The sequence below is a fragment of the Syngnathus typhle genome, linkage group LG10 (assembly GCF_033458585.1).
Source record: "Syngnathus typhle isolate RoL2023-S1 ecotype Sweden linkage group LG10, RoL_Styp_1.0, whole genome shotgun sequence".
In the NCBI taxonomy this organism is placed as follows: Eukaryota; Metazoa; Chordata; class Actinopteri; order Syngnathiformes; family Syngnathidae; genus Syngnathus; species Syngnathus typhle.
In genome coordinates this window covers 7,854,568-7,866,656 of record NC_083747.1, presented here as the reverse complement: position 1 = coordinate 7,866,656, position 12,089 = coordinate 7,854,568, and the positions used below count along the sequence as shown (strand labels likewise).

Below are 12,089 nucleotides of genomic sequence, written 5' to 3'. Positions count from 1 at the left end.
ACACTGTATAAAGATTCACTAGCCTAAGAAGTTTAACATTTTCAGTCATTGCACTTTTGAAAAACCTCCAAATGATCTCTCAGAGGGGGCAGTGTGATTTTCAGACCGCATTGTCTTTTTCCAGCGTTCCTTTCTTCTCTTGCATCCAACAATAAGCTCATTAGATTGCATGCAAACTGACATTTTAACCTGACTTTCCCGCTCGCTCTTGTTTCACATCATTAAGTGGCAGCGTCAGGCTCAAAGGTAAACAGGCTCTCTTTGAGGGCGATGCTACGCCTGGAAGGCGAGTGTTTTGATGAGCTCGTCACTCCCTCACCCCAAACATGCCTCATTAGTAGTTCTTTCCAAACACCTACCTGCCCCCCAAACCTCCATCGCACACATACAGAGTCTTTCTCATTTGATTTGTCCCTCCCTAACCCTCCCTCCCTCGCTCCCATCTCTCATCTCCCTCTGCCTCCCCCCTCGGTTTTTCAGCACTAATTAGCTGGCTTCTCCTTCTCTTGTGCTTCCCCAGTCACATCTCAAAGGGAGATGGATATGATTTTTCCTTAACCCAAAGGCCAACTTAATCAGCTGAATTAATGACTTTATTACTAGTTAGGCTCCGGGCCATGCAACGCCTTTCTCTCCAGTGCCCACTGTGCCTCGCTTAGTCTGTCACTCGCTCCTTCCTTTACCCCCTGCAGTAATTTTTATATTACAAAAAATAGACAGAGAATAGAAAGCAATGCAAAGACGTGGTGGGTGGCAGGAAGATAGAATAAAATATAATACATGACCTGATACAAAGTTGCAGGTACAGCCTAATTATTACTTTGAAAATTAGTTCTGCCTTGTGGGGGTGTTTCCCAAAAAAAAGGCGATGAGACAATTAATTTTAATAACCGCATATTCATCCTATCTGGATGTGAATTTCAGAATATATTGCCGCCATGTCACAACAGAACATTAATGCATATAAATGCACAATAAATACATCTTAAGTCACCATATTGTCACTTGTCATATTGCCTGCAGTCAATAATTTTGGAAGTATGTACAATTTTGAACAAAACAAAAATCCATTTAAAAAATAAATAAATGAAGCATAAGAGAAAAAAACATTCAAAAGGCATCAAAATTCCAAGTTTCTCAAGATCACATAGTGCCTATAAGCAGTGGCATCATTAGACTCAGCCAGCCTTGCAGAGCTGAAGGCTAGTAGAGTTTAAAAATAATGAGACACTGTCAAGCAAATTGGACAATCTCCTGGCCAACCTGAATGCGATTTAAAAAGTGCAATGCACTGACACATGAATGAAAAGAAGACTTTTCCTTTAAAGAGACTGAACTCGTCTTGTAATGATGTGGGATTCTCATACAGAGAACGACTGTATCAAAAAAGGAATGCAGAAACTAAAAATGCACAAGATAAAAAAAAAATCTTTTATTTGATAGTAAATTGGAGACCACAAAATATCCATCCTTCCATTTTTTGGCCCGTTGCCCCTCATGAGGGTCACGGGCCTGCTGGAGCCGATCCCAGCTGACTTGGGGTAGTAAGCGGACGACACCCTGATGCTGGTTGCCAGCCAATCACAGGGCACACATACACGAACGACCATTCACACCTACAGGCAATTTGGAGTGGTCAATTGGGATGTTTTGGGAACCTAGAGAAACCCACGCAAGCACAGGGAGAACATGCAAACTCCACACAGGAAGGCCAGTGCTGGAATCGAATCCCACAAATCGTCGTGCCACTGACGACTAAATTACGACGTAGGCTAAACATTATCATACGCTTAATTTGAGGAACTGGCCCTATTTAATTTTTAATCACAAGGCCCCTGGCATAAGGCGTGTATCCATTTTATAATCAGCATGGATCTGTATTAAAGGTGGCACTGCCACAAAGATCTCACCGGAATGCCGGTGCTGCGTGCTAACAAAAGCGTTGCAATGTAAGGTGTGAGTGATGGTTATGATAGGAACCTGCATTCTCCCTACTTCCCGTTTTAGCTGCTATCCCACAGGCCCCATTAGTCAATTACACCTCTGTTCTGCTGATTTATATGAGCTGCAAACCAACCTGCGTTGACAGCATCAAACACTTCCGGGCCTATATATTCTTCCTGTGGAGCTTTAGGTGTGTTTGTGACTAATTTAGGAGAAGTCAAATTATTCATTAGCTTGCTTTTTCTCTCTCTCCCAGCCTCCAAAGTGATCCTTGTGTTCAACAACTCAGGGGCATAGACAGAATTGCAAATTAGAAAGTAAAATTGCAAATTAATGGGCCACACTGACAGACATGTTTGACCCGGGTTGTCGGGAACTCTCCCCAAACACAGAACGGCAGCGTGCAATATAAGGTTGGAGAACAAAGCAGCATATTAACAATTTCTTTTAACTTTTAATACAGCATTTAATTGAAGGACAATTTTTGCTGCCAATCACATGTTACGTAACCACAAAGCTCTCAATGTGTTCAATATAATTTATCTTCAAGTGAAGATGGCAAGATTGTTCAAGATAACTAGACTAATATCAATAATTGCAGATTATTTAAAATCAACGTAAATGTTTTAAGGTCTGCGTGTGTGTGTTTTAAGTGTGTGCTTCCTAAACAATCGAATAAGTAAATACGTTGCAAAAAAGAGAAGACCGTAAAATAATATTGACATTAGGTGGACAAAGACATTGGTTGCCATGACAGAAGCCAAATTAAAATTAAAAGACAAATACATTTCTCTATAGAATAAAACTGTGATGTATGTCATGTTGAGTATGCGCTACTGTGATCTGATTTAAAAGCACTATGAGCATCATTGTACACTAATAACTTTATCCTAAACTGCCATCTAGTGTCCAAGTGAGATGTTACACGTAGACATTACAATGCACACTAACCTAAAAGAGTATCTGCAGAATACAGATTACAATTGAATTCTCTGGATGGATTTACGAAAGCGAATTTGGAAGCTCATTTAATATGATGCACATAATTTTCCTCATTAAATTAATGACTGCTCATCAATTAATAAAACATCACAATTCGTCAGCACACAAATTGTTGCACTGCTGTGACTACGTCTTTTTGCAGTTTGACATCTCAAACCTAGAATATTCACAGAACTGCAAGTGTACTGTATGTGTCTAAATAAAGTTTGACCATACGCGTAAATTTCTTCCAAAAATACAACGTATAACACACTGTGGTATGTCACTATACTGTATTACAAATGTTTCAAAGTTCACAAAAATGAAAAAATATTTTTTACAACAAATCTAGATAAACAGTTGAAAAGCCAGTCAAAGAACTGTCTGCATGATCATAAAAATAGAGTCATCAAATGTACCTGTAAGTTTTTTAATCAAAATATTGTAAGTAATAAAATCTTGAGTCTCAATGTGCAATAAACAGTCCTTTAAATTGATAGTTCTGACATCATGGCAGACATCAACTGACTGTCAGAGCACAGAGCGATACTTACAAGCAAACATAAACCACACGGCACATACATTCTCTGGATATATAAAAACCCGAACACGAAGGGCCAGCCTCACGTGGTCACCACGACAACACACTATCTCCTCGCAGAAGCGGGACCTGCACAACAACACAAAACACAGAACTGAATTACTTCTTGTCACCACATGTAGGAGGAAATATCAAAAGTGAGAATTAAAAACCTCTTGTTAAGAGCAACACTCAGATTTGCATAACTGCCATAAAATTTGAATGGGCTGTATTAAAAGTTCCAAGCTTACTTGAGGCATGTGGAAAAAGCTCTACGGGCATTGCGGTGCAGGAAGTGAATGGGGAAGCCTTTAAAAGTGTGCCCGTCTGGAACAGCCCTCCTTACGGCATCCTGAAATTCCTCATTTCCACACGAGACCCCAGTGCAGCGTTCCATCTCATAGGCTGACAAGGCCGACGACAGCAGGTAGGACAGGTGGTCATCCCAGACTGTTGTCAGATTCAAGTCCTGAAGATGACAGAACCACATTAGGAGTTTAAATTTGCTCCCGAGTGCAGAGAAAAGAACCGTAAAAATGATTGGAAACTTCAAAATGTAAAGTGAATCTTATTTATCTACTGCAGCACTATGTCGTACCTTCCTGTGCTCGGAGATCAAGTACCTCATCTCCAGCTCCAGCTGATTGCTAACAGCAGCAGCATCAAGAGAGGATGAGGTGAGTGGAGGAAGAGGAGGCAGAGAGTTGAGGGAGCCACAGTCACACACTGACTTCAGAGCCTCTTCACTCATTGGTTTCCACCGAGATTGATTCTAAAAGGAAAAAAAATTACACGTTTCAAATGCAATTTTAAATATCAGACTAAAATCTATCATGTTATCTCCCAAACCAATCTTGTAGAAGAATTACTGGCATATGCAAGTTACAGAATAAACATCTGCTGCTTTACCTGGAGGTCAAAGACACACAGCTCCACGGCATCAGATGGTTGACAGTTAGCCAGTAAGCTTTGGTGGTTGAAGACGCAGCCCACAGTGCGGTAGGGGTATGAGGGTTTAGGCTGAGGGGCCAAAGGTGGGGCATCGGGATCAATGGCTTGATGAAGGTACCTGACCAGACATATGTAACTGTGAGGAAATGAGTGGAGTGGGGCGACCAATTGCAGCTTGAACCAGGGTTTATTGAAGGGAAGTCGGGTGGGGAAACAAAGACACATACGGGACAGAGACTCACGGCCAGCAAACAGACAGACCAACAGACCGACAGAAGTCCACATGGACACGGATAAAATTCTGACCGTGAACCTCTAGACAAGAACAAGGGAAACCAGACGACAGGAACACTAGGCGCGGACACAGACGCGACACAACAGTAGACACCAACAAGGAGGAACACACGGGCAGGGTTTAAATACATCAGGTAACAAGAGGGAGCAGGTGACAGACATGATGACAACGAAGGGGTGCGGCTGAGGGAAGCTGCCGGCCGAGCGTCTCTGGCACGGCACGTGACAGTAAGAATAAGCAAATTTAAAAGCATATTGTTCAAATTAACAGACACGTGCCTCTGGATCTACTCTCATCCAGGTTGTTTCGTTCTCAAGGGATTGAATTGATCGCAACTGAGTTGCTCAGCTCGTCTCAGAAAATGTTTCGCCTCTCTTCCGAGAAAGGCAGAACGTCTTCTGAGTACAAACAGAGAAATCCAAATTGCCGGATCTGGAAGCACGACTGTTTTGCGGAGTGATTTTGTTAGTCTGTGAGTAAAAACAAACCTGTGTGCAGTCAAGCTCTCCCAGAAAGTTATACTTCCATCAGTACCTCGGGTCATGACCCAGGTGTGAGGTATCCCCTTAGCTTTGGTGCCCACACACACATAGGCATCAAGGCCAAAGCCCAGCAAGAGGCTGCACAACAAGGTTGAGTGATCCTCACAGTCCCCCTGTGGGTGACACACAAATAAGGTCAAATGCATTACTTATAGTCTGCTAATCTCTTGACATCAATCTGGTGATCATTATGCAACACCTACACTGACCATGGTAAATTGCACAGAAAATCTATGTACACGATTTGTTTGTGAAACATGTTTTTGTGGTGAAAGGGAACTGCTGGAATAGAAAAATGCTTTGTGACAGTGCCAGCAAGCAACTGTCTTCATCCTGGAAAAGGATTTCGTGTAAAGAGGTGCAACTAGAGCTGACTGCTGCTGCAGTATGCTGGCTTGAGCTCACGACATCTCAGAATGATAGATGTTCCCCTGTAGTGCTAATATGGACGGCAGCATCCGAACAGGCTGGGGACAGATGAGGCTAAATTAATTTTCCTTGGAATGAAAGTCATAAATCATAGCAGACAAGCGCCACTTTGCTAGAGCTGTGTTGTGTCTGTCTTGCCAGGCACACAAAGCAGAGCAGCGGGAAACATTTATCCTGTGGTGGTCCGGGAAATCCACAGGAAAAGGCATGACTACACAAACCCTTTCTTCTCAGAAAGGCTATCATGCTGTCATAAATAAAATAAAATGTAAAAAAAAAAAAAGTGCAAAATTGAGATTACAATTGTGAAGAAAAAATTGTAATGTGTGATTTTGTGTTAGATATCACCAAACTGTGCAAATAAAATAAATGCTATAGTTGATATGAGTGATGTCATGGACATCTTGAATTGATTTTTACTGAAGCAATAATTGTTAACATTACCTTTCCTCGGCACAGGAAAGCCAATAATGTGCACCACTGCTCATGCTTCTCTCCTCCTCCCACCATTGGGGCCTTCTCATGCGCCAGGAGACTAACAAAGCGGGCCGCTCGTCGAGGACTGTCTAGCAGTCGGCCGGCCCGAAGGATATGCACATAGGAGCACACCGGCCTGTTGATTCCATTTTCATCCTGAGGATTAGACAGAAACCCAGCTGGGTAATCTTCCCACAAACGTTAGTAAAACATTTTTTTTTATGTAAACATGAGCAAACCTGGGCAAAAATCTTGACCATTTTGGACTGGTTCGATGAGCGGATTTCAAGAAACTCCCTCCACCACTGTTTGGCATAAACCAGGAAGACCCTCTCCTTTTCTGCTGTCCTCTGCTTTTCCAGAGATTGCTGAATAACAAATATGCAATGTCATTAATATGCTTAGGCAGGCTTACACCCACAACATCTGCATTGATGGATCGTTAAGTAGATGAACAGGATAGGAAAAAATACAGAATTTAAATCAGCGTTGGAGTTGTTTACCTGTGTGCTGATGATGTCAGCACTCAGTGTTGCTGTGAGAGGAGGATAGAGCTCCATACTGACTGTCAAAACACCAGCCGTTAACTTGCTTTCACTTCCTGGTAACACAACACAACTTTGGGAATTAATATAGGGATAGAAGGTATAGTTTTAAACACGGTTATTACGCAATTTTTTTTAATGATTAATAGAATATTGGATTTATTCTTTAAACATTCTTAAAAAAACACAAGATTATAACTTGTTCTCTCACCCACTCCCATCAGTTCCATAGCCAAGCATGTCTTCCCATTCGGTGAACTGAGGACTGTCCTCCAGTCCAGGAAGTAGGATGAGACCAGAGCCGTCTCACTGGAAGTGTCAGTTTTGATCAGCACCAAGTGAATCGGATCACAAATGGACAGCATAGCAGTCGCATCTGCCATCTTACTTCCTTCGCCTGCAGAACCAAAAGAATGTTACAGCATTGTAAGGTGGCCGCAACACGCAAGAACCACCCAGTTTTAATCATTATTTCTATTGACCTGTGCCATCGATGTGGATTTGGAAGAGGAAGCCTTCGTGCAGGTCAGGATCACAGGCACAGGGCACTGGCTTCGAGTGAAACCTCTGGTTTCGGAAGTGCAGGAATAACTTGAATGTGGAGCACAGCTGACCAGGTAAAGGCTCTGGCTCCTGTAAGTGCTCCAAGAAGGCCTTGCCACCAAGCACTTGGAAATACAGGTAACGTCTAGATGGGTCAATATTGGCTGCAATGTCAAAAAACAGTTTTAGTATTTAATAACTTCTTGTCTGTGGAACTGATTTTGACTCATTTGCTTATATTTGATACTTTTTGTCGGGCGAAACCTTTCTTCGTTCGTCAACTGAGAACTGGATTTTGGAGGAGATCCTGCTTCCATATGCATAGATGCTATCTAGCAAAGCAGAATGTGAGAAAAGGAAATGAAAATACAAATATTTAGATTTAACCAATTAACAGTGGATGAACAGAATAAAAGGCAAAATAAATATTCAAGTAAGAGTGTGGAGCAACCTGTGGAACTTGTAGCTCCTTCATCACGTCATCAATGATGCCTCTGCGCTGCAGTGCATGGAGAAAGTCTGCTTCAGATAACACTTGGTGCGTTCCTTGGTCATCCCTCAAAGTATCAGACAACACCTCTCGGATCTTCCCATGAATATCCATCTTTGCAGGAACAACAGTAAAGGAAAAATATTCCATTGTATATTTGGTTCAATGTACAAAGTAATACCTACTGCCGCCGTCAATTTGGACTTCTCTAATTTGTTGTACAATGGCAATAAAGACCAGGACAACTAATATTCACCTTTACTAGAGGATATTTTGTGCTCTCTTATAATAATTGGCGTAGAGGTGCCTACAAGTTGCAGCCTAATAAAAAACCATAGCACTTAAGAGCACTCAGTCATTTCATCTTTAATGTACAGTAAAGTGCACTAAAAGCTTGTGCAACGCAATTTACCATATGCTGTCATTTTATACTGTTGCTGAACCTAACTCGTAATTCCTAAATATGATTAAATATACACTACTTATAAAGTATTATTATGAAAAGTTGATGTCCTTAAGAAAGACACGAGGGCTTTGATTAGTGAAAATCGGTATACAGTTTGTGCATGCGTTCAAGTTAAATTAAGCATGTGACAAAACATTTCAAGTGCCCATAAACGATCAACGTTACATGATCTTCACCTTAATCAGATGGTTGTGAATGATTTGCTTCAGCTCAGAGGCCTTCTCCGGAGGAAGAGCCATTATAGTAGCAGTGCTCCAGAGAACGGTAACGGTAATCTAGTTACAGGTAAAAAGCGTATTTACTGCTTGACAACGACAAGGATCGATGTAAACAACTCAACTGTTCTGTCGACCGCGACAAACAAGCGGGGAAGTGTCTTTGCATATGCCTGATGACGCCCATGTCTTTCCATTTATCCATTTTCAGAACTGCTTATATTTTGTTCGTTAAACGTGAACATAAAACCGCACCGTATACACGTTAATGCACGCTTCATCAAAATATATTTGGTATAGTAAAGAACTAGTTATTCCGGGTGTCTCCTACGTCATGGTTTGCGACGTGGGGTTAATAAGGACCCTTTAGGAGTCGGTCACGTCGACGTCGCCGCCATTTTTGATGTGGCAAAGAAGGTGGCCATAATGCACCAAAAGATGGCAGTGATGCACCCTATTTATGCTTGCGAGGCGAAGAAGAAGTCGGCTTTTGTTGACGGATGTTGAATAGTATATTCAGTAGTCAAGGTAGCTGTTTACCTTCGTTTCATCATTCCATAATCATATTAACATGTTTACGGACGAAGACCAAGTGTCAATAAATATCCAGTCATCCTGGAGAAAATCTCAGCAGTCGTCGCAGGAGTCGGTACGTTTGAGCGATGGGATTAGATTTGTAATGAAATCATTTGTGCACAATCTGCAGTTATCTTGCAAAGTACATGGACAAGGAGGTCATAGTAAGAATTGCAAACTTACAGTGTAAATAAAAAACTAATAAATATACATAGAAATGCCGACATTTAAGTCAACCTTGTTACTAGATGTTATTGGTCTGCAAATTTGAACAGAAAGTCCACTAACCATATCAAAATCCATTAATCTTCTGGCTATGTGTGGGTACTTATGTGCATGTTTCAGAGAGGCTGTCAGACCAGAACCATCCGCAGTGCTGAATCAGGAGTACAGACTCGTTCCAGTGTTGTTGGAAGTACTCAAACAGAGCTCCAGGATCATGTAACGACACAGTTCCTCCAGGACCCCGACACTGTGCTCCATTTGCCGGGCTTGAAGGAGTTCCTAGATCAAGTTGAAGGCCAAGTCATCCGAGAGTTGGTCAAAAATTCCAAAAGTCATGCTTTTGATGGCTTTCAGGTGAACTGGGAAGAACACAATCAGATGGTAAGTAGTAAAACTTGTAGGCCATAAAATATTAGACACATCAATATTATAACTTGTGTTTATTCCACTTTTATCTTCTTTTTTTTTAGGTTTTTTGCCTTCATCAACTTCAACATCCCAAGGCCTTAGAGCGAGGTCTTCATATAACGTCTGTGTCCTGGAGTTGTACCGGTGGAGTAATAGCCTGTGCTTATGGACGGTATGTTTCTTCCCATGATTCGTACTAAGAATCATTCCAAAGCTTGGTGTCCTTTACCTTTCTGAGAAACTTTGAAAAGCTCTCCAGCAGTAAGCTTCTGTCAAGAATGTATAAGTCACTCATTGAGGAAAGCAATATGCCTGTGTGATTGTCAGGTTGGCAGAAGGTGATTGGAGCAATGACAAGTCATATATTTGCATGTGGAACATTGATCATGGAGGTCTGAACCCCAAACAAGCTGATCTGATCATAGATGTCCCAACTACAGTGACATCTCTGTGTTGTCACCCCAAGCACCCGGCTCTCATGGCAGGTATATAACACGGGCTGTGCTTCATTGCATTATTATTTGACAGACATGTATTTGAGTCTGTGCTGCCGTGGCTGCAGGTGGTTTGTATACTGGGGAAGTGATAGTCTGGGACACCAGTCAGTCTACAGATCCAGTACTGGTGCAAACTGGCATGTCTGCAGATAGCCACAGAGAGCCTGTTTGTCAGGTGAGTGAGTCCAATGATCTTTTTCTTTTGTGTGGCACTATAAAGGAACCAAAACCAGGCGTGGTGGGAAGAGTACATTTAAAAAAAACTTCCCACAATAAAGTCCTACATTTTTCCACGTTTACCAGTTTATTCATGTACATAATACAGTGAAGTGATAATTGTTGGATTATATTAAGGCACATCTAAATGTTGCTATGTGTACTTAGGTTACCTGGGTGCCCCTTCGTAATAAAGGAGAGTTTGGTGTTCTGAGTGCATGCTCTGGAGGGAGGATTCTTCTGTGGACAGTGAACACGGAGCAAGGAAAATGTGTCCTGAAATCGGCCTTTGCGCTTGTGCAACAGCAAATACTTTCCAGCAGCAGCTTCAAGGTAAGGCTCTGTGTTCCAAGACAAAGGAATTCTTTGAAATTTATTTCAAAGCAACAAAATGTTCCTATTCAAAGAGATGAGATAAGATATTTCTTCATTTGCCCCACAGATATTACTTAATAATATCTCCTTTTTCAATTCAAATGTTGTCTTTAATGGGTCAGGAGAGGTTATTTGAATGATCTATTGCGTAAACAGACCATTTTATTTTGTTTTTATAGGGTCAAGGCACTGGCACTGTGGGTGTCACCTCTTTGGATCTGTCTCCATGGGACCCAGACATGTTCTTAGTAGGCTCCGAGGGTGGCCTTCTGCTTAGATGCTCCCTCTCCTCCCAGACACCAGCAGCAGTCCCATCTGAATGTCTCAGTGTGCCACTAAGAACTCCAACAGTCTTCTCCTTTAGGCCTGCTAGCGGCCCTGTCCACTCCATACACTGTTCACCTTTTCATAGGTAGAGATTTAAGTCTGTATAACTAACTAAATCCTGTCCAAATATAACCGGTGACTCACAAGTGGCTGGTTTGTTTTCATTAGGAACCTGTTTTTGAGTGCAGGAACTGATGGTCTGGCTCACCTCCATTCTCTGCTGCAGACCAACCCACTGCGCTCACTTCGAGTGTCCGACACTTATGTTTTTAAAGTGCAATGGTCTCCAACCAGGCCGCTGCTTTTTGCTGCAGCCACCGGACAAGGTACTGTATCAGAAATGTTGGAAATCTCACTGTCAATAAAAAAAAACTTTTTAAACGGGAGACTGCAAAGCCACTGATTAACATTGAGGAAAAAGACGACTAGTACTAAAGAGATTAAAGGATGATTTTTTTTTAACCTTGTGTGCTTAAGAAAAAAAAGAGGCAATAATCGGAACCACCTACCTAACAACCTCCCACAAATTCAGTACATAGTAATGAGGGTCTTTGCAGAGGATAATCTAGCATTTTTAATTGACAGAACCTTTGCCATATGTGAGTCTAATCATTATCAGCATTCTGAAAAATGAAAAAGAATTTAGAATGAAAAGCTTACTTTGCCAAAGTTTATGTCAAGCCCTCCAAATGCACTCTTCTTCTACCAGGTGAGGTGCAAATATTTGATCTGAGTCGCCGGTCCCTGAGACCAGCAGCCACGATCGAATCAGGAGGCGTTGGTCATGCTGCAACCTGTTTGGCCTTCAACTGTCAAAATCCTGGCCTCCTTGCAGTGGGAAAAACAGATGGGACAGTTGGTGTCTGGAAACTCAGCACTGATTTGACAGAGCAGATGCCTACAGAGAACCATCTTCTGGAGCAGATAGCTAATCAAGTAGCCGAATGACACGATTGGATGGATGACATCACAGGTTTGGATTTTTGGCCAATATGCCCAAAGAACTA

General features: G+C 41.9%; 2 protein-coding genes across 5 annotated transcripts; one reads left to right on the top strand and one right to left on the bottom strand.

Moving 5' to 3' along the window:
* Window positions 1-2,378: 2,378 nt before the first annotated feature.
* Window positions 2,379-8,796, bottom strand: cep76 (centrosomal protein 76). 4 transcript variants are annotated; one of them, XM_061288296.1, is made up of 14 exons: window positions 8,584-8,796; window positions 8,420-8,518; window positions 7,739-7,891; window positions 7,535-7,619; window positions 7,227-7,451; window positions 6,956-7,141; window positions 6,703-6,800; window positions 6,439-6,567; window positions 6,167-6,355; window positions 5,240-5,406; window positions 4,415-4,574; window positions 4,104-4,277; window positions 3,757-3,974; window positions 2,379-3,595 (listed from the first exon to the last, which is right to left on the bottom strand). In XM_061288296.1, the coding sequence occupies exons 1-14, from the start codon at window positions 8,653-8,655 to the stop codon at window positions 3,457-3,459; spliced, it is 2,094 nt and encodes a 697-aa protein (XP_061144280.1). In that variant the 5' UTR covers window positions 8,656-8,796; the 3' UTR covers window positions 2,379-3,456. The 4 variants fall into 4 exon arrangements, with proteins under 4 accessions (XP_061144280.1, XP_061144281.1, XP_061144282.1 ...); XM_061288297.1 differs by lacking the exon at window positions 8,420-8,518; XM_061288298.1 differs by having other exon boundaries at window positions 8,420-8,725.
* A 104-nt stretch (window positions 8,797-8,900) lies between these two features.
* dync2i2 (dynein 2 intermediate chain 2) lies at window positions 8,901-11,410 on the top strand. Its single transcript, XM_061288303.1, has 8 exons — window positions 8,901-9,107; window positions 9,380-9,640; window positions 9,730-9,839; window positions 9,995-10,152; window positions 10,230-10,339; window positions 10,549-10,713; window positions 10,935-11,167; window positions 11,271-11,410. The coding sequence occupies exons 1-8, from the start codon at window positions 9,030-9,032 to the stop codon at window positions 11,275-11,277; spliced, it is 1,122 nt and encodes a 373-aa protein (XP_061144287.1). The 5' UTR covers window positions 8,901-9,029; the 3' UTR covers window positions 11,278-11,410.
* The last annotated feature ends 679 nt before the right edge of the window (window positions 11,411-12,089 follow it).